At 41.1% G+C, this 25,441-nt stretch overlaps 2 protein-coding genes across 5 annotated transcripts in view; one reads left to right on the top strand and one right to left on the bottom strand.

Annotated features, from left to right (window-relative positions):
- elp4 (elongator acetyltransferase complex subunit 4) overlaps nt 1-10,977 on the bottom strand; it is a 51,002-nt gene extending 40,025 nt beyond the window's left edge. Inside the window, exons 1-5 of the mRNA XM_068730505.1 lie at nt 10,794-10,977; nt 9,265-9,300; nt 4,696-4,817; nt 3,233-3,367; nt 1,697-1,833 (exon numbers count right to left, since the gene is read on the bottom strand). Of these exons, the coding sequence (XP_068586606.1) occupies nt 1,697-1,833; nt 3,233-3,367; nt 4,696-4,817; nt 9,265-9,300; nt 10,794-10,971 (608 nt within the window). The 5' untranslated portion in view covers nt 10,972-10,977. The remainder of the gene's footprint in view (nt 1-1,696; nt 1,834-3,232; nt 3,368-4,695; nt 4,818-9,264; nt 9,301-10,793) is intronic.
- Nucleotides 10,978-11,077: 100 nt separating this feature from the next.
- Nucleotides 11,078-24,733, top strand: immp1l (inner mitochondrial membrane peptidase subunit 1). 4 transcript variants are annotated; one of them, XM_068730750.1, is made up of 8 exons: nt 11,106-11,151; nt 12,106-12,186; nt 18,012-18,076; nt 18,598-18,708; nt 18,816-18,904; nt 19,049-19,175; nt 23,920-24,030; nt 24,580-24,733. In XM_068730750.1, the coding sequence occupies exons 4-8, from the start codon at nt 18,604-18,606 to the stop codon at nt 24,658-24,660; spliced, it is 513 nt and encodes a 170-aa protein (XP_068586851.1). In that variant the 5' UTR covers nt 11,106-11,151; nt 12,106-12,186; nt 18,012-18,076; nt 18,598-18,603; the 3' UTR covers nt 24,661-24,733. The 4 variants fall into 4 exon arrangements, with proteins under 4 accessions (XP_068586850.1, XP_068586851.1, XP_068586853.1 ...); XM_068730752.1 differs by lacking the exon at nt 18,012-18,076; XM_068730751.1 differs by lacking the exon at nt 12,106-12,186 and having other exon boundaries at nt 11,124-11,151.
- Nucleotides 24,734-25,441: the final 708 nt, after the last annotated feature.

Raw genomic sequence — 25,441 nt, 5'->3', positions numbered from 1 at the left:
CCTCTCTGCCCATGCCCCTGCTCTGAGGTAGGGGGCTGGGATGGTTTGACATGCAGTTGAGCAGGAGGTTGCCTCTGGTTGGCAGCCATTGTGTGGGACAGCATTGTGTTTTAGCTACCCCTACTGAGCACCCCTCATTCAGGTACCAAAAGGTCTAGGTGCTTAGCTACAGGGGCTAGTGCGTCAGCTAATTAAGATCATACACAGGGAAGCTTCTTTATCTCGGTGTTCCTCTTTCAGTGATGGAAGAAAGGAGGAGAGAAGGGGGATGCTTGGTCTTAAACAACAGGATCTGTATCACCTAGAGAGCAATTTGTGCCAATTATGCCTTCAAGTGAAACGGAGCAATTTAACAGCTAGGGTATCAACATGGGGCTGTGGACACGTGCAAGGGGGAGTAGCCTGCTTCGTAGTTTGTGTGGTACATGTGCGTGTGTAATATGCTAAGTGTGTGTGTGTGCGCATTTATGTATGTGTGTCAGTATTGGGGCGGGGCTGGGGGCACAATGGTGCGGTGCAGGTGTAGTTTCCTGCTGTCAAAATGTCTTTAAGATCTATAACCCATTCAGATGCCTCAGCGGCACAACAGTTCCACCATGTCACTCTTACTCACTACACCGACACACAACGCTGCAAACAGCGGAGACGATATTTTATTATTTTATTTGTATCCTATCAATAGGCATTATTAAAAAAAGTGAATGCTGTCAGCCTCATGTTCCACACTTGTGAAAATATACTTTGAACCGAATATCCACAACATTTAATGTGTTTCCATGGGTGCTTTGTTAAACAGTCTCTGTTTATTGAAATAAAGAAAGAGGCATTCTATAAAGCCTCCTCCACATCCTCTGTGCTCCAGATTGCTGTATTTACCCAGTGTGTGTGAGTGTGCCTTCGTGTGCCCTTGTTTGTTCAACAGCACTCTCTGAGTAAAGAGCCTGTATGACCTCTGAACCCTAAATACACTCAACGCAGGAGAAATCAAACAGACGCTGAGCAAACAAGACCCTTATTTGAATAGACATACACAACCTTTCCAAGAGGCCGAATGTCTTAGGCCAATGGCAAGGTACTCAGAATAGAGGATGAACCAAGCTGCTTTTTAACTGATTCATATTGATTGTTTCAAGGGTAAAAACAACTGAGCTTTTAAAAGAACTCATGATTGTGTACTGTACTTAGTTAAAGCTGAAACTGTTAATTGACCGATCAGCTGATTAACAGAAAATGAATCAGCAACTTTTAATCAGAAATGTCACACAATATCTGGTTCCAGCTTTTTTTGTCCAGCTTTTACAATGAAAAAAAAAAAACAATGAATCCAGAAACATAAAAAGATGAATTCGTAATGAAACAATATTTGGTTGCAGCTCTAGACTTTATTAAATTCTTATAAATGAGTAACTCTACATGATACTAGGAAGCTAGTTTCTTCCTCTCAGGTTGACTTTTCTCTAATGCACATGCTGGTTGCAGGGCTTGTAAAGTATGCACTCTTTAAATTATGTTAGTCTGTCTGCATTGTTGGTTTACCTGTATTCTGTGAACGATGCCATGTTTGCTTTTCTGTGTTCGGTTGAAGATGTCTAATTTGTGTAACTGTGTGGATGATGTCGTCTTTGTGTGCCTGTGTTCTGTAGATGGAGTCTCATTGGTTTCCATGCGTTCTGTGAATGATGTCTTGTTGTTTTACCTGTGTGTGGGTGATGACTGGGTGGGATGTTCTGGAAGATAGAAGTGGTGGCACTTGGCTGCCTGGCGAATTTCTGGCTCCATCGTCTTGGAGACATCATAGTAGTGCCCGAATCGGGATGAGGATGCCAGGGCACTCTAAGGAGGTCAACAAGTCGAACTCATGTTGAAGCATTTTAGCACTAAAGACCTTTAATTAGAGAGCATCCGTATATGACGCTACTGCTTGCTTTAAATTTCTTACAACAAATGATGTGCATTTAACTCAATTCAGATAAGAATAAAGCATGAAAAAAAAAATCTCATTTGTCTTTCTAATATGTTAAATGAGTATACTTCACAATACTATGGTAATGCAATTGCATTGTTTATGGGTCATTCCTCAACATTCCTACAGCAGAGAAGTTAAATAACCACTACGACCACGCTCTTAATCATTTCTTCACATAAATGTCCACTTCTGGCTTTGAAAGCAAACGTGTCAGGGAAGCAGGGGAAGGCGGATGTTTTCCTGCAGCTGAAAGAGGGAGTTTTAGCTCTTCTCGCTCAGTGAAACCAGGGATTCCATTGTTAGAGGGGCCCTTAATCTACTCCTAATCTGGATTAGGGCCCCCGGTGTGTCCCTCTCCTGGCGGGACGAGGGGGTCAGCAGGGCAGGGGGGTCAGGGGCTCATCTTCTCTTTGTGAGCTAGGCAACCCGCTTAGCGTTCCATCCCCGCCCTGACGGCCTCACCTTTGATCTGATGTCTTCATCGGGAGAGTAACACAGTGGGCTATGCCAGGAGAGGTGTGTGTAAGGGGAAAGTAAGCGTTGACTCTGGGGGTGAATTTGGGATGCAAATCCTCTGGTGGGGCTTACTAGTGGTTTGTAAAGACGATTTTACAGGGGAAGGGGGAGAGATGAGGAAAGGACACAGATATAAAGAAGTTTCCAGGGAGAGAGAAAGAGGGAGAGGATCCCCAGGGACACACTGTGTGCTGTTAATCCACATAGCGATATGGATTATAGACTGAAGGGGGGAGACTGCAGGGAAGTAGAAGGGGAGGGTCACCTCTCCTCAAAGTGGAAGAAAGAGTGTAGGGCTGCCGACCCTAGCAGGGGGAAAGGCAGGGATTTGGGGAAGACAGAGGCGCAGGTCTGGGTCATAGGGTTGAGCGAGCAGACATGTCAATGCACAGGCTGCAAAGTACTCTTGTTTCCCAGGCTAAGCAGGGGTGCAAGCGTGTGTGTATGTGTGTATATGTGAGTTGGGGACCAGTGAAAAGCCTACCTATTGCCAGCTAAGTGTGAGTAATCTGGTCCAGCTCTGAAAAGAGAGTCTGAGGCCTCATTCAGTCCACAAAGGAGTTTAGAAGCTGATGGATTTACTGGTAGAGACAATTGCCAAACCACTAAGACCAGAGAGCCAGTGCTGTTCTTTCTCATACAATCATTAACGAAGACAAATGTTGGAGTTTTGATAAAATGTACATTATTACAGTAGTAATTAATAGTAAGTAATAGTATTACAGACAATATAAACTAACATGTGATTACCTGTACTTTTGGAAGATTCTGATAGCGCCAGGCTATCTTCATGGCATCCAAACTGTCCTGAGGTTCACAAGACAGCCTGGGCTGCTCCACTGGTTTGTGGATAGCAATATCGTCCAAGATGGGAGCAGGTAGTTCCTACACAAAATAATACAATTAATATAATAAATATAAACTTAAAATGTGTTGATTGTAAATGGCCAAGAGGCATTTTAATAACCCGTATTGCTGTTTAATATCATATGACATGTCCCAATGTGTCACACATAATTTAAATGCACTTCAGATTCAAATTTAGCTGTCAAAAGTAATATGATATCTTGAATGTACAAAACTGGACTGGGGTTCTTACAAGAGCACATGTGCATTAAAAGTCTTCACACAGGAAAAGTATCGCCGTGGCATCAGTGTGGAGGTTGAACGATCATGACAACGCTGTGTCCTTGTATCAAGTTAGATCCAAAGTCTGACTAAAATTGGAACTGCAATAAGCCAGTCAGTCAGTTTCTAAAGCTGAACAGTAGAATAATTGTGAAATTCAATGAGATGCACACAATAAGAAAAAACTCTTACTATCTTACTGGTAAATGAGCCTGTTCTTTCAGTGTGCAACTAGTAAACAAAAAAAATCCAACTAGATGGAAACAAATCTTGCTCCTTGGTTCAAAAACATGGAAGGGTGGGTGGGAAATCTGACCGATTAGCTGATTCATGTAATCATGGATTTTTAAGTGCAAAGAAGTGTTCTCAAATTTCCTGCTTTAACTTGATGTCTTCCAGCAAGCTTGTTTCTTGTGTGCATGTTAACGTAATGCATAAAGTACAACCTGAGCAGCCAAACATTAGCATACTGTGAATGTAGCTGTGAAAACAATAAATGATGTGATATATCCCCATTGGGACTCCCCGTCTCTTAATAAGCCTTTGATATGTAAAGAGAGGGTGAGGCTGTGACCCCTCCCACTATCAATCAGTGGGAGAGAGGCCCTCCTCCTGTATGCTGGGTGGCAGTCAGCTTCTGGGACTACGGTCCTCTTCACAGAGTGATGCATCGGGAAACATTTCAACAATGCCACAACCATGCCACCCTCGACCTCTCAGATACCCCCGCTGACCCCGACACATCTTGGGGAAAGCTGTGCACCTTCAATACATGCTAAATCACGGTCTGACCAGCATGAACCAGGCTGAATACTGTACAGCGGGAGCTGATTGATTTATTGTGAGAAAATACTTCTACAAGTAGGCAGAATATCCCCAACATCTTCAGTTGACTAAAGGTAAACAAGTTATTTCTAAAATGTCTTTTTGACAGTGCAGCAGTTCTACGGGGATGATGTTAAAGTAGACATATTAAGGCCATCCTTGCTTCTTTGTGGATGGTTTGTCAAGACTTGCAGCTTGAACAAAAATCATACTTCGCAGTAAAACAAATTTCTTGCAAAATACGGCACCTCCTCTCATACCTGTAAGATGTCATCTGGGTTATCTTGAGCCGCTGCCACAAAAAGTTCATGTCGGCACACCACTCCTTCTGCCAGGAAGTACTTCAAGATCATACGAGAGTAGCTATCATATCGGTCCTCCTCTAAAAAAGAAACACAAGACAAGAACAATCAGAATTTGAGTGTGAGTGGAAAACAAAAATAAACTCACGCTCAATGCCATTGTGCTAAAATTGTCTGAAAGGCCTCAGGAAATGATTTAGTGATGAACATTTTCCCTAAGAAAAATATATCAACCATTGGATCTTGTCTTGATCTGACCATTCATTTAGACACCACAGATCTAGAAGTTCATGACCACATCACAGTCGCTAACTGTAATTGATATAAGGACCACATCGAGTTACCTTTGATATGGAACAGATGAAGTCGACATGGCACAGAAACATAGGTGTTACTGTGTGACCTGACTATCAAAGTGGAGCTGACATCTTCAGCTCTCTTGTTAAGGTCTTCACAGTGTCCCTGTCCACTTTCACCTATCATATCCGCAACCAGCAGCAGAGAGAGGGAGGCATCTGTCTTAAGCACTCACCTGACACCTCCCCCTGAACACAAAGGTACCCCAGCTGTCAGGACCACTGACAAGAGGAGGCAGAAGGAGGATTATATAGTGCCTGTCCTCAAAATGCTCACCGACGTCTGGTTCAATCTCTCTGCTTTTTGTGTGAATTCTGCTGGCATGCTTTCATTATTATGTTTCTACATCAGGTGTATTTATTATCATAAAGTAGGTTAAAAGGAATATAAAAGTTACATGAGAGACTTTTAAACACAAGTGGAAAGGGTAATCCTCAGCTGGTGGTGGCATTACAGTCTCATTTAGATGAGTGTCTCAAACATTAAATGGACAGGCAAGTGATTCCAAACACTGAAACCGTTTTCCCTAAGGTAGCCTTTCTCCGTGCACACAAAGCGGCCACCCGGCCATTCCCCACCCCAAATTCACAAGCATCATCACCAGGAACCCCCCCCATCAGGGCACATAACTCTACCCAGCATGCTGCTGCTGCTTCCTGTCACAATCATCATTTTGTAAAGATTTCGTAGGCCTCTCCATACAATGACAAACTGTGGGCTCAAGGACAAAGGCAGCAGTGACAGTTTAAGGTAATGGGCATACAGCTGACAGTTTGGGAATGACATCCTGACGTGTCATCCTGAATCATCCAGAGAATTCCCCCCTCCCACGTTCCCGGTCTATGTTCTCACCTACGGACTTAGGATGGCACAGGAAATTCCATGGCTCTTCAATTTGTTGTCGGTGGGGCTCCCTGTTCTCTTATTGATGGGTTTCTAGGTCAGCAGGCCTTTGTGGCTTTCAGCAGGCCCCACAAAGACTCCCAGATGGGCCCTCTCAAGATGGGGCCTATTGTGGCTGTGTTTCTATGGGAGCCTTACAAATGGAACCTCCAGGAGTCATTAGGCTGTTGAGGCGGGGGGTAAGGGAGGGGGTGGGGGAGGGCGGGGGGGGTATACGAGCAACAGGGGGTGGAGGACAGTCATATCTTTGAGGGAGATCAATCACTCTGGACAGTCATGGCATGATTTTTTTCTTCTCCTTTTTATTTTATGGGATTGTGACTGAGGTTTGGTAAAGAGGGGAAACGCCTTTGTTTCATTTGCCCTCAAACAGGGGAGTGTGAGTGTCCTGAATCATATCTGCTAAACCCGGAGGGGGAGGAGACTAAATATCTAGGTCAGGGTGCTTTCCCCCTTGTATGAATCTCTGGTCTTTAGCATTTCTACTGAGCAGCTCAAATTCATTTAGGGCGTACGGCAGGTAAACTAAATATGGACACTTAATAAAAAAGCACTTGAATTGAATCACTGTTGTAAATTTGACTACAAAGATGGGTTGTATTAGGCTACCATTAAATGCCAATTAGCAACATCTGTCGAGCCCCATATGATAGATAGATAGATAGATAGATAGATACTAACTTTATTGATCCCGCGAGGGGAAATTATTTTGTTACAAGCAGCAATAGGTTCCAGAGCAGCAATAGGTTACATACTGTATATGCCTGACATATTTGTATTGTTAAGCTTCAACTTGTGACCGTTGTTCCTCTTAATCAATTCAATTTGTCTGTGTTAGGCACATGGTGTTAGGATTTTTTAGATTGTTTAACATTGACACATTAAAAACTGCAGTTTCTAAACAGATGACTTGACCTCTTTGGAGCTGTTAAGGTGTTTAATATACAAGTTACAGCTGAACAGTTCTTCATTGATTTAACAAACATGTTATTGTATTCTGTATTGCATGTATAATATTAGCAATTTTTATGTCTTTATTGTCTTAATATATTTTTATTGTTTGTACGTTTTATGTTTTTATAAAAGTATGTCCTCTTGTGGGACAATAAAGATCTGAACTGAACAAATGGTCATGGAACTTAATATAAGCTACCACGATAGAAAGGTTTGTAATTGTGAATAAATAACTTCAGGGTTGTTTTTTTCATTGAATGTTGCCATACATTTTCACTGTAGTTATACTATTATGCCTATTCAGTTTGACAGAGTAGTAATTGTGATGAACTACTTTCAAAATATTTGTTGCGGTATTTTGCACAAATACTAAACCTATGCTCAAATCTAAGATAACTCTCATTCAAAGTGCACTTTAAAGCTTTGAAAAATGTAAACATGTTAAACAATTAAATAGTAATTACTATGGGTACATTAAAAAGGAAAAACACATTCACTTAAACTAATGAAAACCTTACATGGTCAACATAATAAAAGCTGGAAAGCTTTGTTCCTTCTATTACAAAAACACAAGGGGCGAGAGATCTTCAGACAGCAGCCATACTGAGCTGATCCCCCTCGAGTTGACAAATCAGGATGGACAGCTCAAGACACTTCAAAGGCAGACAACGACCAGTCTGATAATTTTATGTCTGTGTCTCACAAACAGGCCATCACAGCTAAAGGGGCAGACTGTAGGAGACGATTGCCTGAAACAAACACAAACAAACACCACCCACACAACAAAACAGACACACAGACCGCACAGTGCGCGCGCACACACACACGCACGCACGCACGCACGCACGCACGCACGCACGCACACACACACACACACACACACACACACACACACACACACACACACACACACACACACACACACACACACACACACACACACACACACACAGCACTCTTTCATAGACAAACACAAGAGAGCTCACACACGCATTTCACCTTTACTGTGTCTCTCATTACCAGATGAAACCAACCGTACATTGATTCCCAAAATGGAAGGGAAGAACGCATTAGTGTATAATCACTGACTCCTGCATCGATTGGGGGGGGGGGGTGAATTAAAGGGCAAAGCAATATCATCAGTTGGTATAGGCCTTTGCTACACACAAATTACAGCTTCAAATGGGAAACAAGAATATCTTAACCTCACTGTCTACCATTTCATATAGCCTAGCCTATGATGAATGATAATAACAATAATAATACAGTGGAAGACATTTGTGTGCCTAGAAAACCCACTTGCTTTAAAAGTACTTCCGAAAACTTCTATAAACACGTATTCAGATGCAGCATATCAATTAATGATCACAGTGGACGTGTGAACACCTGGGATTCTAACTAGAGACCTTCAGGTCATTAGTCTATTTGCCATTCTGCTAGACACTGACACGCTCACCACAAAGATCCGGAGAAAACAGACAGACAGTATCATTAGCTGTGGCATGCTACTGAATTCAGCTTTGGCAATTTCTGACTACGCATGAATATACAATATATGATTGATTTCAGCAATGGGTTAATGCAGTGTCAGCTGAAGGCTATAATGAGTCAGAATAGAATATTCCTCTTCCTGGCTTAAAGCATTTTATATTGTGCATGATGTATCTTTCTGAATACCAATACACTGACAAGGCAACTTCTACTGACAGTTGTTCATTACTTTCAACTTTTTTTCTCCCCTTCAGTTTGAGCAAACAAAAAGGAGATGATGGCTTCAGGTATTGAAATATTGCTTAAAGTACTACGATAAGCACTTCAAACTTGCTCTTGAAGCCTAAGAACAAAAAGGCTTGCTGCACTTCAGGAGGAGTCAACTGTTGTTGTGTTCTGTTTACCATGGAGTCACATGCACTATATTCACAATTCAAATGTCAAGACTTAGGCATCTGATAACAATGTAATAAATGATGAGCATGAGTGGTGGACATAGTTATAGTATCTGCTTGTATAATATAATGTTATTAGGTATCAAATGTGTAGTTGAACTTCCTGGAAAAACGCCCCTCCTCAGTGGGGACTTCATGCTGCATTAGTGAGAGCAACACAAAAGTCTAACCAATAATCACTCATTTTTAACAATCGTAGCTTTTAAGCTGTTCTGTCCAATCACACCATATTTGTCTCAATAACTCTTTGATTGGTTTGAACTTATGATTGATTCCTCACTGTCTTGCCCAAATAGCCTGTGTCAACAGGGTGTATATATCACATTATGGAGGTAACTATTCCATTTAAGTCAAGTCAGAGGCTCACCTATGAGAAGTACTGTTCCAACTGCTAACCCGCCACCTGTTTGCAAAGACATACAAAAAAAAAATTAAAATATTTTTACAACATTAGTCACATATTACAGACACTGTCTCACTCTGAATCAATGCAAACCACTCGAGACCTCCCTTTGGTCAAGTACAGCTTCACTCTCCAGTCTCCACAGCTGTGTATTCATCTTTATAAGAACATAGGCCTTTTTCACAGCAGGCATTGTGACTTACCTTAGAAGGAAACAAGTGTTAATAAAAACAGTAATAAAGGCTGCTTTCTATTCAAGTGTCTCAGTAAGCACATCAATCAACATCTTTGATTGACAACAACTTTATTAAGCTTGCTCAAATCTAAGACCACTGGTAGACTAATAGCATTCCATGCCAGTCCTTGATTATTCTGGCTGCTTTATTAAATTCAAGCAACACAGCCTTTTTTATTTTTGAATTTAACTCATAATATTAGTGAGACTTGCTTGACCTTAAACCTGTGTGCCAGCACATGAGAGTATATGGCTGTTAATCTCAGACAACAGAGGTCTTAATACGTGTGCGCTGAGAGAACAAGAACATTGAAACCTCCACTGGTGCCACATCTGCAAAATTCAGCATAGTTACAACACAATTATGTTATAGAGAATAAGTATGAAATAGATCATATAAAATGCTTTGCAGGTCAAATAAACAAGAAAACAGGCATGACACAACGCAAGTTAAATGATCAGTTCTACAAATAGCTTGCACCAGAGGAAAGTAGTGGCCCTTATCAGACACGGGGACACATACAAATTCAATCCATTTTATGAGAATCTCTGGACTCACAACTACTCAAAGATGCAAGATATATACGTCTCTATGACAGGAGGGGTGGAATGCCATAAAATGTTGAATGAGACCTGGCATGGCATTCATATATGGCGAAGAATATAAACACTGTCCCCATTTAAAGTTTTGAGAATGAAGTCTGAATGTGGATGAGGATAGGAACAAGCTGAGGTTGTTTTACCTCATTTTAAGTTGATTTGATTTTTATTTCCATTATAATCGTTTAGAAACACCCAGAGAGTGATATTACACATGATGTTTTTGAAGACACCACACTATCCATACACTGCTGCATTTACACAGCTCGTAGCAAAACAATTATGTCAAGTTGTGATACACAACTTTTGCTCTCTAATTTTATGAATTATAACAACATGAAGACGTTATCATGCCGACATCGATTATGTGGATATTGACAGCCCTGGTACTAAAACATATGATGCCAATTCTATGAAGACATTTGATTTTATAATGATGATACATGGACATGCATATCAAACAGATTAAACAGTGATATCAAATGTTTTTGGGACTATTTTGGTCCTTGGCTTAAATCAAACAAAGTAGAGAATGCTTCATTGTTGGCATCATCTTAATTGCACATTAACTTATTGAATGAATCACTAATTATCTAGTAAACCTAACGTTGAGATACACCGTTAGCCTGTGTAGCTGTAGCTATAACAGCAGACTGACCGAGTAGATAGTCGAGAGACGTGACACCGGTCGACACTAAGAGTTGTCCATTCTGAACCGATGGTCTGGTACCAGGTATGGAGATTAACTTGGTCCTCGTTTTCTTCTGAAAACTCGTAGTATTGAACGGCGATCGCTCAGCGGAGGGTTTCCCCACAGCGCTCATGGGGGCTGCCATACTGCTTGTAACGTGGGGGACGCCTGCTACTGTTTTGGAGCGCGTTGTCCAATCAGAAAAGACTTTGGTGGCGCTCGACCAATGAGGACAGCGATTGTTACGGGGCCGTGTGCGGAAGCTGTCAAACGGAGTTTGTTGTGGTAGATGCATGGTTGGAGCATTGAATCACTCAGTTAGTAGGTGAGTAAAGCTAAAGTCGCTGGTTATATCTTTATCCTGTTTACATATATGTGAGTTTATGTGTATGCCAGCAGCTATTCTGTGCCTACACGAGTCACCTAATGCACGGGCTTGTATCGCCATGACCTTGTTGGTTCATTGCATAACTTTATAGTAGAATCAGTCCCTTCGTTTACCATTACAGCTCATATCTTGCTTAGCAGCCAGAGTACAATTAACCAATATCAAAACAGATAATTGTTGCATGCCAGAGGAACAAGCTGTTTAAAGGATGCATGGTATATCACGCCACAATACGACTTTTATCGTAGATAGAGACGTGTAAAGGTGACATTACTCACGCGTATGTAAAGCAGCCATAACTGCTAAAAGAATATTAGACACAATTTGACTTTACAATATTTCCTATATATAACTATACATAAACATATAATATATAAACATATCAAAACTAGTGTATTTAACAGAGCAAAAAAAAAAATGCAAATTATTATAGTATGACAAATGTAAACAGAAATGCTTTGTTCCAGTGTATTGCTGTCAAATGGCAAAGGGGTATATTGTGACATTAGCCACAGCGTATCAAGAGACTATATCACATAAGCTCCATCGATCAATTATGCCAGCTCTATTCTATTCTATTTTATTCTACTGTATTGCCTGGAAATGCATGACCTTTGTGCAAACAAGATACATTAATCTGTCAGTCTACTAATTCACATCCTTAGGACAGGGTAGGTGTTATGTAATGTGATGTAATAAATGGATCATTGATTGCAGTTGTACAAGTGCATCAGCTTCATGTGCCTTTGCACATGGGATCAGCTGTATGTAAATTGTTATGTATGTCCATTTCTGGATGTATAGACTGTAGTCATTCTAATCTGACAGTGAATGTAAATGTAAAACGCCTGTGCCTCACTTCCCTGATCACATTCAATTTTGGCTCAGCAGGTGTAAAGGTGAGAGGAGGAACGTGGTCCGTGCATTAAGTAGGAAAACACTGCAGCTCAAGAATAGCTGTGGATAGACGTGGTGAGCACCAGCAGCTTCTGAATGACACTCTTAGCTTAAAAGTTGTGAGTTATCATCACAGGTTATTGAGCACTAGACTTCAAGTTGATAACAACATAGCGTATTCCTGCCTAATCTGATCTAAACCAATTCGGCTAACCTGGTGATGAACTGCTGCCTTTTTAAACGCATTCATGTTACTGGTAGTTTTCCTAAAACATAGTAATAAAGTGGAGCATTTAAGATCCAGTTGTAGTCTTCTTGAAATGGGAAACATCTGTTCCAATTTTCTATTTCAAATACACAACAAAGATATATTAGATTTTCCATTGTTAAACAAGTTGTATTTAAGGGCAGTAATTTCATTTCATACAATGTTTGATATAGATTTTGAGTGGTCCACAATACATTCTGATATTTTTAATAATGTTGATGATTTATTTTGGATTTCATGTGACTTCTCTTCTGTATGCTGAAGTCTCCAACATTAATAAAAACTAAAATACTTTGAGCTGGTATATGAGTGTACAAAGGAGGTTCAGCACTAAAATGTGTAATGTTTAAATCAGCGCTCTGCTCAGCAGCTAATAGACTTCATAGAAGACATTTTGACATGCCACAGAAGGAAAAGCCTAGGTAAATATTAAAATAAATGATGGATATTCATTAAGCTGCTTTGGATACAGGGTCACTCTCTCACTGTCATGGAACACTTGAATAGAACGGAGCCATCCTTATTTTTAAGTAACACCTGGTATTTTCCTAATATAACAAGTCAAAATGTCTGCTGTCAGAAAGGCCTGCTGACGATGAAAACCTATCTCACATATATATCAAGAACTCTGAATGTTCTGTCAGATCAGACAAACTGGAAGGGGAAAGGCCAGTTTCTATTGTACTGTATAATGTCCACTTATTAAACTGGCCGACTTATGAGTGATCAGTGTAATCCTTAAGACAGCTGTAAAAAAAGCTTTGTGAGGCAGAGAGAGGCCAGAGGCAACACACGATCACAGGACACTGTAAGGCTCCAGAGGAGGCAATAGCCCAACTGCTCACTTTACGAATGCTCTCAGCAGAGGCAGTCCTGCTGTTTTGACAGTACTGTTGAGATTTATATGTGCTGACAGGAGACCAAGGGAATATATCATGACTGACAACACTGGGCATTGTGGAAAGCCTATATGAGACAAATAAGATGTACTGCCTGACCTGCATCTCAGATGGAGGAGAGCCTGCTTCAGCAGTAAAACGTGCAGGATGTAGGAGTACATTGTTGTGGAAACTTTTGTTCTCGGCACAGTCACCTTATTTCCAATTGTCTCAGATCCCAATTTAACCTGTGGGCTCTGTAGCACAATTCAGTCTGTGGAAGTGTAAATACAGAAACCTAAATGTACAAAAATAACATAATTTCCCCCCTTTTCAATGTGTCATCTGTACATGTTTTTCTGTAGTGTTTTTGTCAGTTTTATCAGTCTCTGTATCAGATTGAGCTATATAATGGCAGCAGTCATAACATGTCAGACCTTTCCTGGTCAGATTGTTTTGGTTTCTTCTGTGTAATTCTGCCATCAGTGTGGAACAGCAAGAAGCGGTACACTTCTCGTGTCCGGGGGATGCAAGATTATCATCAACATGGACCATATTTATTTTGTTAGTGTTGAAAGTGAAGTTATATTCTAAGGGCACAACTACAATAAGGGTAGGATGGGTTTTGTACGCAGCTAATTTTGTCTAAAGATTGGACTTTTCCATTTTGTCCCATATTTTGAATAGCATTATTTTTGATTTCCTTTTTTGCTGATATGGCATGAAATACAACAAGCCATATTTAGCTTGAAAAGTATATTTAATTTAGAATAAAACTAAGTCACATTCTTGAAAATCATAGGTTTGCTTTTAGGTTGAGCGGTCTGTCATGAGCTAGTGTTGAAATATATCAGGCTTTGTCGGGAGCAGGCGAGTGCAAAACACAAACTCCTTTGTGAATCTGATACAACACCAGATAAGATCTCTCATATTCTCTCAGCACCAGGCCAGCACCATGCATTCGCTTGTGGTCAATACAATAAGGCTTAGTGGCTGATTTTTCCATTCTATGTAATTGGCTGGGGACTCTGTCAACCCACACTTCCTATTCAATTCATAGCAGTTGTATTCATATCACTTGGCTATTATTTGCTCTGGCTGACCCATTGATTGTAGGTTTAAACCCTCGGCTCTTCAAATAGTAACCTCACTCAGCTGTTTCGCGGCTATGTTGCCGTTAGCAACAATGAAAAGAGCAATATGGAGATCAGTTGCTTCAATTAAGCCTCTAATAGAAGCCAGACTTAGAAGAGATGGGGGCTAGACATAGTATTCTGTCACTGAGACTTTTACATCTGTCACTCTCCATCCAGCCAGGTGTCTGTGTCTGAATCAGCAGGATTATCTCTGATTGGACTGATAGTTGAAACAGACCCCCCTGGTTGCCAAACCTCCTTTTTATAGATCACATTAAGATCAAATCAAGCTCTGCGCAACAGGACTAATGCCCCTCCTTCCTCTGCCTTCTGCTGCCCAGAGGAAGACATCAGAGGTAGGATCCGTCCCCTTCTCTTGTGCCTGCTCCTCCAGACTCCCTTCCATCTGGGATCCTCAGGGAGAAAAGGAATATCTGACAAGGGGCTTGTAAGCCTCTTAGCCCCCCTGTTGCCCAGCTCTCTCTCAGCCCATGTTTTCCTAATTTAGTTGTGTAAGGAGTCCGCTGCAAGGCCCTTATGTGCTGTTTCGATTGTGATTCTCTTTGTGGTTTTAATAGACTTGCCATGTTTATCAATTAACACTACTCAGCCAGTGGCAGGTTCAAACCTCTTGAGACCAGTAGCGGTAATTCCTTTTCAAATATTTCCTTATGGCGTCAATAATGTTTGTATAATCAGGTATCAATGTCAGTGTGCTGTTATTAACTTCCCCTTCGCTACATTGTCTTTTGTTTGCTGTTCCTACATTAACTGAGTTTCCACCTGAATATTTTTATGATACTCAGCAAAACGCAATGGAACTGCCAGCATAATATTGGTCAGAAAAATGTACATTCACATTTTTTTTCATGCTTATTTGAAGCTGGAATTTTTTACAATCCAAAAATACATTTTTATAGAAATATCAATGACATTGTTAATGGTGTCTTTATCTATAAATCACATCATTTATGACATTTCATACGTATGTGTTGATGCATCTTGACACCACCATTCTTTATTATATGACAATTAGGCTTTTCACAAAAAATACTTTTGTTGGATGACATATTTTACCAGAAATATTTGCGATGGACGATATTATTGTAATTTTAAGACTATTTCGATGCCACTGATATAATGATAATGTAATATAATAATAAAAGTACACCCTTTCATAGAGCAGTGAACTTTTTATTTCCTAATATTCAGACATTAGAATTGGAATGTGAAAGAAATAATAAAATAAACCACACAACCAAAAAAATAAATACATTGGATTTATAATGGTAGGGAAAACCCTGCTGTTTATTCTGGAGTCATGTTGGCTAAAATGTTGGTGACATTCTTGTATAAACACGATCAAGGTCATGTCCATATATTGTAAGATAAGTCAATAAAGTAATTATCGTTGCAGGCAATTTACCTAAACTTGACAACATATCCAAGGTCAACTTTTTAGACACTATATCCATTTTCTCGTGGATCTGTCTGTCATAGCGATGCTCGGGAAGCCTCTTCAATGCAGACAGCAGAAATGCACTTCGTCCACATTTTATTTTTGTCTGAAATTGTACACATAAAGTGCTTTTGACAGCTTGATCGACACATCCCCATTATTGCTGCACTTTATGCTCAGAAAACATAAAAAAATCATTCATCTACTTGTGATTGCTCTGCCCTGAGTGAACTGGCCTCCCTCAGTAAGAGGATCACAGAGTTAAACACACAATGAGGTGTTTCCATCCGCAGCTATTCATTTGGGATCCCCCTCTTTGCCCCACTGTAGCGCTGTGCCACGGGAGGTCGGTGGTCACAGATGGTTCTGCAGAGAGGGCTGCGCTGACTTTCTTTGTTTTCCCATGAACATGTTTGGTGTGTAATCCCGGATTAACAGAGAGACTTTGAGTTAATTTACAGCTGTAATACTGCATTCAATTAATGTTTGCGCTCCCCAACACACACATGTGCTGGGTATTAGGGGCAAGAGATAGTGTTGGTTGCCTGGCTCTTTGCTCAGGGGAGTAAGAGGTATTAGAGATCCAATCAGAGGTCTCTGTGGATGTCCACCTCATTCTGAATCCCAGAGGAGTCACTGCAGCTCATATACACTTTCTATGAAACACATAAGTAATGCTTTTGTCTGTGCACAGTCACACCACATGCGCACACACACAGGCACACACTATCAATGACAGAGGGTGCCTCAGAAAACCAGGCGGCTGCATATGGACTCTCTTGATATCAGTCACTGGCCGTGTGATCTTGTTATGCAAAGTCCCTTAATCCCTACCTATGATGAATGCAGGTCGAAATGGGGGGGATCTGAAACAGAGATATGAGGGCAGCTGTAAGGGAGGCTGTCCACTGTGCTTTGCGAATGAGTGCGAGCAAAGATTCCTGATCCCCAGCCTAGCAGAAGGAAGAGCCCATGTGAGATCATGTCTGAGGGTGCATTACAGTACCGCAATGACAGAGATGCTGGTGGAGGAAGCTGAGGGCAAGACAAATAGAGCTGAACATGCCGCCTTAGTGCAGACCTAGAGATTCACATTAAACTTTAAACCGCTTGCTTCCCAATAGAGGAATTATCGGGCCAGAGGTGTCGTTGTACCAGCTGTGGGAGGACTGACTTTACAGTTCCTGTTGAACAGAGCAAGAGACCAGTGCAGAATAACCCTGGAAAGGGGCACTTCATTTCGGCCCTGTGCTGAACGTATATGTTTCCCCCTTCACTCACTCGAGTGCCGTTATTCACAGTGGCGGCAAAAAGAAGAGGGTTGCCAGGGGTGATCAGGACATGGGGAGAAGAGTGGAGTTGCAGCACACAGGGAGGTGAAAGGATGGAGTTGGTCTTTTTTGGATCAGAGAGGATGGTGAATGGGCCAAAGAGACAAACCGTGCTAGGGATGAAAGAATAGATAGAGTGTTTAATTGTGTGTGTGTGTGTGTGTGTGTGTGTGTGTGTGTGTGTGTGTGTGTGTGTGTGTGTGTGTGTGTGTGTGTGTGTGTGTGTGTGTGTGTGTGTGTGTGAACAGAGCAGAGGGGGGTAATGGGATTAGGGGTAACACCTTTGGCAGGGCTGGGAGAGCCACCTGACACCCGGTCTGTTGGGGACCTGGGGAGAAAGGGAGGTGGAGGTGGTGGGGCAAGGGAGAAATTGGGGGTCTAATCCGTGTCCATCTTTGGGAAGTCATTCTCAGAGCTCTGAGGATTTGGGGCTTTGGTTTCCGCTCTACTTGCTTTTGTTAATAATACCCTGGGAGGGAGAGAAGACATGGAGAGAGAAAGAGGGAAAGAGACAGAAGGAATAAGGGAGACGGAGAAAAGGATTTCTTTACCCTGTGGTGGACTGGCAGGACAGCGGCCTGAACTAAAAATGTTTCAAGTATAGACTTTCCCCTAAGCCAAGCTGTATATCTGTTCTTTTCAAAAACATACAGTTTCAATCTGTTTGTGTGTGTGTGTGTGTGTTTTTGTTTGTGTGTGTGTGTGTGTGTGTGTGTGTGTGTGTGTGTGTGTGTGTGTGTGTGTGTGTATTTGTGTAGGTGTGCCTGTGTACACACTGTGCACGGCAGTGTGTAAAGATTGACTTACTTTCTTCTGTCCATCCAACAGGTTGCAGCTTTAGTAAAAGTCAATAACCTGAGTGCGGCTGGGATGTTTGCTCAGAAGACACACAGGTAGTCCTTGTGTGCATTTGTTTGAGGGCGGGTGGAGGGTTGCTGGGGGTGTCTCTGTGTTTCTATGGTGTTGACAGAAGTTGATAACTGCTCTAATGATTGTGGTGGTAGTGGAGGCAGCACAGTGTCAGGGACTAGCTGCAGACGTTGCTGAGCTGCTTGGCTGGATGTGTCACAGCCTCTGTGTTTGTCCATCACCTGAGCGCAAGGTGTTGATTGGGCCATCCTACACAGGATCAAAGTTCAGGGCAGTTTTCTGGTGTGAACTGGCCGCTCAGCCTCTGAGAATGAAACACCAGGGAATGTGCCATCTTAGCAGTAGGCCAACTGTGACAACCTTGTCCACACCTTCGGAAATTAAACCCCAAACGGCTTTTGTTTTTAGAAATCCTGCAAAAGACATAAGCTTACCATAAATGGATCAAACATTAAATCCTTCCCTCACTGCTGTATTATAGAGCATATGATAACTATGTTCACCGACATTGTGCAGTAACCTGTGGTTGTGTTTTGTGCTGTAGGTGGAGATGTTCCGCAGTGTGCTGGGGAAGACTTTCGGGTTTGTGGGCTACACAGTCCAGTATGGCTGCATTGCACACTGTGCCTTCGAATACATTGGAGAATTTGTGGTGGTGTGTATTATTAAGATTCCAGAATTTATGATTGATAATTATTGTTCTAAAATTGAGTTTACTCAGCTGTGCACAGTAAATAATAATTGTTTTTCTTGTTGCTTCAGTGTTCAGGTCCATCCATGGAGCCAACTATTGTCAACCATGATATTGTCTTCTCTGAGCGGATGAGTCGTCAGCTTTACAAAATACAAAAGTAGGTGCCCGTAGTGGATCCATATGAAGATACATTTCACAATTTACTTTTCTTGATTCACTAATTGTTTTTGTTTGTTTCTCAAACAATGGAAGCAATTTACTACAAATAGATAAAACAAGATATATATCTTTTTTTTTTCAGGGGTGATATAGTAATTGCAAAGAGTCCATTTGACCCAAGTATGAACATTTGTAAAAGGGTTATTGGACTGGAGGGTGACAAGGTCTGCACGAGTTCCCCATCAGATCTGTTCAAGGCCCACACATATGTGAGTATGTTTACATTTCTTATACATCCTGTGATTACTTGCTTTAACATGGAAGGTTTCATGTATCATTTATAGAGTCTCTTTGGAAGAGGAAAAGGTTAAAAAGATAAAGTAAAATAGAGAATGAAGGAAGAATGAATTTACAACAAAATTCTTGATAGTTTGTTTCACTGTAAAATGACAAACAGAATCTCTATGCATAATGCAAAACCGTCTCTCAGCTTGTCTTTGGTTTTCTTTGTGTCTGTGTACCGCAGTCTTATAGACTATCATCGTTGTTTACATTTTAGACCGCACACATCCATTTTGTGTCATTGGTCAAAATATCAGCTTTTGACAACACCTATATTTCCCCAGAACAGTGATAAAACCAGAGAGTGAGCAGGGGGTTCTGCTGCTGAAACCACTGTCATTGCTTTTCTATTACTACTCTCCCCAACGCCCACAGCTCAGGCCTGCAATCTCTCTGAAGCCTGTTAGAGTTAGTGCCAGCCGAATGGACAGACTGATGGGTGGGCGGAGGTGTGTGTGTGTGTGTGGGTGTGTGGGTGTATGTGTGTGCGAATCTGTCCACAAACCAAAGGTTGCGTTGCATGTTGCGTGTTGCATGTTTTTGAATTTTATGTGTATTTTATAAACTATGGGCAGACTGTTGAATAAGTTCAGCAAAACATAGCATAAGGTCAAGCCTGTAAGTGTCATTCAACATATGAAATGGAAAATAAAGAGGTTTCCTCTTCTACTAGCTTCACCCACACATACAGGGGACTGAACTTGTAATAGGTGACATCATTGTGTTGTGATTCGTGATCCATGTATGTAAAGACAGATGATCAATTTTGAGCCATTTTTAAACTTCCCGCTCGGTGGACAGCTACTATATTTTTGGTTTGTTCATCAAGCTCAGGATAAAACTTATCGACTTCATTATGGATGCTCCTTCAGTTATATCTCAAAACCAATCAATACATGACAATATCTTGATGGTATGTTTCAGGCCACTTTGTAATTCTTCAAAGCTGTCAGTTCATTAATCTGTTGTCTAAAGTCCATGGGGATCTGCTCCCCACTCATTATGAATATGTTTAGTGTGTTATGTGTTATAGTTCCACAAATCAGGGTTACTTACACTAATTCTAAAGGTATGGTTTTGCTTATGAACTCAAATCTCAGTTGACGTTGTCTTACAGGAATTTTGGAATTGTGTAGCTTCATCCAGTATAAAATTTAAGTTTTTAACTCAAAAGAGGAGATCATACCAGAATAAACACATCACTCTGTTTGCCTGTGTTTACTTCTTGACTCAAATCAACTTCAGGTTTAAAACACTATAAATAATTACAGTTCACACAGATAATATTCATAGTAGCGACAATATACAAAAGTGTGTTGTATGATATAATACAAGGGCCTCTGTTCAGTCAATGCATGTTGTTAATAGAACAGTTTAATCCATCTCTTTTGTTTTGAATAGGGCTGCAATTATCAATTCCTCCTCAATTGAAACAATTAGTTGTTTACAAAATTGCAGCAGAATAATCAGTTAGAACAACACATTGAATGTCACAACTGTCACATCAGACTGCTTTTGTTTCTGCACTGCTTCAGCTCAAACAGTGCTCATTGAAAACGTAAAACTGCTTAGTTTGATAAAGTATTGATTCCTAACAGTGTTGCATTGTATTTGACCCATCAAATCATTGTTTTTCAAATGCAGTAAGATTACAAATATGTGTTTCAGGGCTGAAAGAGATATTTGCAAGCCTCAAAGATGAGTTACAACAAATGGACCTGGATTTTTTTAGGTATTTGGTGGATGACAGGAGTCGTGCTCACAGCAGGAATTAGTGCGAGAAAAAATATTGATGGAGTTTATGATTTTTTTTCGTTTTCGGGGAGGGACAATTTTTAGGCACAAGTAAATGACACTGTCTTATTTTTTGTCAAGTTTTGCATGTGTATTTGTAATACTATGCTACTCTAAACATTTGTCAGCATCACAAACAAAGCAGGTCAGAAGCTTGAAATAACCACTGGGCTTAACTAATAATAACTTTACAAAGGTGATTGGCACTCAGCAATTATTTTTAATGGGCTTAACTAATAATAACTTTACAAAGGTGATTGGCACTCAGCAATTATTTTTAATATCATGCAGCCTAATATATGCTTTATTTTTTAACTCTCAGGAGCCAAATTACCGGCTTTATGTGACATTATTTGAGGTATCTGTGAAAATACCCACTGTTAACATAAATCTTTGGGCTCCCTTAGGGAATTTTTCCCCCCCAGAGGATGTATGTGTTTGTGTGTGACTGTTAGGATGGTGTGAGGCATTATGGGTGGACCTGTAAAGAGGAAGATTTTGGAAGGCAGTGGTAGATCCTGTCATCACATCTTTTTCCAGCAGTGGACTAATTGCCCTGTCACCTTTTAGGAATAATTTCTGTGTCTGAGCTATTGTGTCAAAACAATGACACTTGATCCCTAATATTACAGCAAAGCGAGGTAAAGAGAGAGGTGGACAGAGAGAGATGAAATGTCCCCATACGTTCTCTTCTTTTCAGTGAAGATAGACAGAGCAATATGGTGAAAGATGAACTCTATAAGCCTGTATGTATTTAAGCTGAACATAATTCACCACCTCAATCATGTTAACATAATGAGCCCCGTAATGGTGTGGCTGTTAAACAACACACCTCCACCGTGAGGAGATCTCCAGTTTCAGTACCTCTCGACACGTCTCTGACAGGTACACAATGCCTCGCTTCAACCAAGCCTACAACCGCGGGACAGGTGCAATTTCTGCCATCCATCATACCAGAGCCGCCAGCAGAGCGGATCAAAGTGACTCCACATCCTAATACTAAAACTCTGTGTTAGGCCTACCTGGATCTTTTGAAATCATTGTGGTTGGAAACATCTGTTGATGACAGTCAAAACCACATGTTTATACTGTGTATGTGCCAAACTAAGGAATGACTTGGGTATTTCCACACTGCCCTGTCTACAGAGAAACTTCCGAAACACAACCTTTTATGTGCATGCAAAAAAATAAGTGACGCTAATTGCTTTGTGGTTATTTACAGGTGCCTTAAACAGTAGTTGTATTTGAGTGAAGGATGGTGCGCTATACCCCTGCTTTGGATCAACGTAGTTTTATTTCAGAGCATCGCCTTTGACTTACCCCCCCCCCCCCCCCCCCTTTTTTTCACACACCTGCAACTTGCAAAAAGTGATATGCTAAGCTTTTGTCCTCATACTGGCCACAGTACAGCAGGTCAAGTTTCAGACCTCTTCACTTTCTGAGTTTTCTGAAATACTACTTGGTTGATCCCTGAAGTACTTTTGTCTTTACCCTGGCTCTGGTTTCTCTTTTGAGGTCATTTATTTTACGGGACTCAAATTTATGTGCTTATTTTAGCTGTTGTCGATCAGATTGATTGACCTTCATTGTGGTATTACTCAGACTGGATCCTAAATATATCAGAAGTGAAGTTTGTGTGTGCTGTGGTTTCACCAAATTCTGGATAGCCGCTTGGAATTTCTTCATCAATTCTCTACGTTTTTATGGATGAGCACAATGAAGATGATGCTTATTTTTTATAGAAGATGAGGAGACAAGGGGAGTTCTGGTTTGGCAGATGACAAACGTTGGTGTTTCTTTTTCTTGTGCTTGGGAGCCAACATATGTTACCATGTTAATGAGGTGTAATGGTGGGAATCCAGCATGCTGACATATGGTTCTCAGATGACTCCTTTAATGATATTCATTTGCGTCGTCGTTATTTAGTGAGTTGTTTACCTCATGTTAGGTCAACATGTCACTGGCTCGTGATTATGTCACATCATCTGTCTCAATTATCGAATATGAAACGAAATGCAGCATCCCACAGCAGGACCGAAGACTATAATCAGCGAGTAGGGTGATGGGACTAAGAAATACGAGCATAGGCGAAGACGTGACGTCACTTCTTTGTGGATAATATTCTGTTTCTTTATTCATGTTTTTCTCTTTCCCCCAGAAGACTTTTGCCGTTAAAAAGTTAGGCAACACAAAAATAGACTCGTGGATTGTGATGCCCATTATGACAATATAATGTGTTGTTGATCCTGTCTGCACATATAGGGGGGACAGCGCACTTAATTAGGGCCTTGACAAGCCTACTCTCCTAAAGTGATGAGATTAATCATAATTGGTGTCACTGTGAATTAGAGCCCGCTTGGATAACCGCCCCACTGGCAGGTCGGACTACGGTGGAGACCCTTGGACACTGCTGCTAGCCGCAGCTTAGCCCTCTCTATCTCCCTTTTTTTCCTCCCTCTTGCTCTTTCTCTCTCTCTCTCTCTCTGCCCAGCTATCTCAGGCCCCTCTCTTGCTTTGCCCTCCCTGGGTAAGAGGGGCACAGATCTCAGCCAACAGCCTAATGACCCCGTTTGAAGTTGTTCTAAATCCCCCCCGACCTTGCCTGTTACCCATGACCCCTCTCCTAAGACGGTTCAGGGTTAAAGAGGGACAGGCAGGTTGATGTTAAGATAGGCTGAGGAGGGAGGGACGGCTGAGGCGGCTTGCTGGGGGTAGGGGGTGGGGTTAAGGTAGATTCTCACTACATCATAGAGCCACTCACTTTTACATGTTATAGTTGAGTTGTGCTGCAATTTCAGAGATCTGATATCTATCTGATTCCTACATGTTAACCATTTTTTTTGCCCTCTCTCCATGTGTGCGTGGTGATGTGTTTAGGTTCCAAAAGGCCATGTATGGCTAGAAGGGGATAACCTTAGGAATTCCAATGACTCAAGGAGCTATGGCCCGATTCCCTATGCCCTCATCCGAGGGCGTGTTTGCTTAAAGGTAACAGAGGAGGTGTCTTGTTATGGATTTTATTTTTTAACAAAATGTGTTCTTTTGCAAAATCAGGAATTTAGTTTTGATTAAATCTCTCATATATGGGTTCTATCCGACTTAGGTGTTGAGTTTTTTTTTCTTCTTCATTCGGCCTATCGTTAGTCTGGTATGGCCATTTTTAAGCACAATTCAGAGACGCGAGTCAGTTGGAAGTTCAAAGCAAGTGTGTCTGATTGACCAAAGCCTGGACAACATATTGTCTAGCTTTCCATTCTGCTGTGTTGTCATGTCACTGGATGTCATAGCAACCACGACCCTGGAAACAGGTCAGCCAACCTTCTGTCCATCTGATTGGACAGCGGCACTCCACTGGAGGCCCTATTGCGACAGCTGATGAACTAATAAGATCTCTTATGAAATCAAATGCTTCATTAAAAGCCATATCAGTAAATGTGTCAATAAGTGAGATAAAGTGTTGCACATAATGGTTAGAAGTCTTGTGAGGCTTACCTCTCTCTTAACCCATTGTTTCTCTTTACCCTTTGTCCCACACAGCTCTGGCCACCGCATAGTTTTGGGACCCTCAGTGAAAGCCCGACCCGACGGATCATTAAGACTCAGAGTGACTCAGACTGACTCATTCACTTTGTTTGTACAGTACGTTACTTTGTTTTCAATCATTTTTGAATAAAGTTAATATTTATTTAGATTTGTTTTATTTTAAAACATGGTTATTCTTTAATCATGCTGATGTGATCAGCACCATGCAATCATACATGCTTCAGTTATACATTTATTTTAGTGTTTTATAACTGACAAGATTCTGTCATCTGGGACAGGCTGGTAGCTGTGCAGCACTATACGAACAGCGCGTGGAGCTTTGTCTCTGTGGAACTGCTAATGGCAGAGAGTGGGCAGTGGCAATACACAAGGTTCATGTTGGGAATCATGATCATTAAGTAATAAGACACACAAATAAATAAGTTCAACACATTAGAGACCAAATCATACCTAAGATTCACTGGGATGGTTACCTGTGGTTGAACTTAACTGCTGAGTTTAATTTGCTCTAAAATTCACCTAAACCACATATTAACAAAACAGATGTACATGTGTTTTAAACAGAGATATCTGTCTAAATCTATAAACTATGACTTCGGGAAAGACATGTCTCATTCCCTTAAAAAAAATATTAATTTCATGTTTACCCTTTCTTTGTATTATGGTAAAACAAAAGCTCTCTTATTGTTTAATATTTAATTAGGCTGCCAGGGCAATTGAAAAAATGTTAACATTTCCCATTTAACCATACAATATTAATACGCACTTAGTAAGAGCCTCACTCACCACTCAAAACAGCGTGTGTGTGTGTGTGTGTGTGTGTGTGTGTGTGTGTGTGTGTGTGTGTGCGTGCGTG

This window comes from Cebidichthys violaceus, unplaced genomic scaffold (genome assembly GCF_023349555.1).
Source record: "Cebidichthys violaceus isolate CVI_PGR_0920_01 unplaced genomic scaffold, fCebVio1.0.p SCAF_5, whole genome shotgun sequence".
In the NCBI taxonomy this organism is placed as follows: Eukaryota; Metazoa; Chordata; class Actinopteri; order Perciformes; family Stichaeidae; genus Cebidichthys; species Cebidichthys violaceus.
This window is presented reverse-complemented; position numbering and strand designations above follow the sequence as displayed.

Excerpts from the sequence above, each read along its gene's own strand:
- immp1l (XM_068730749.1), top strand. The coding sequence starts at position 18,604 with ATGTTCCGCAGTGTGCTGGGGAAGACTTTCGGGTTTGTGGGCTACACA. Across the intron at positions 18,709-18,815 it reads ACATTGGAGAATTTGTGGTG|TGTTCAGGTCCATCCATGGA; the intron begins GTGTGTATTATT and ends TTGTTGCTTCAG. Across the intron at positions 18,905-19,048 it reads CAGCTTTACAAAATACAAAA|GGGTGATATAGTAATTGCAA; the intron begins GTAGGTGCCCGT and ends TTTTTTTTTCAG.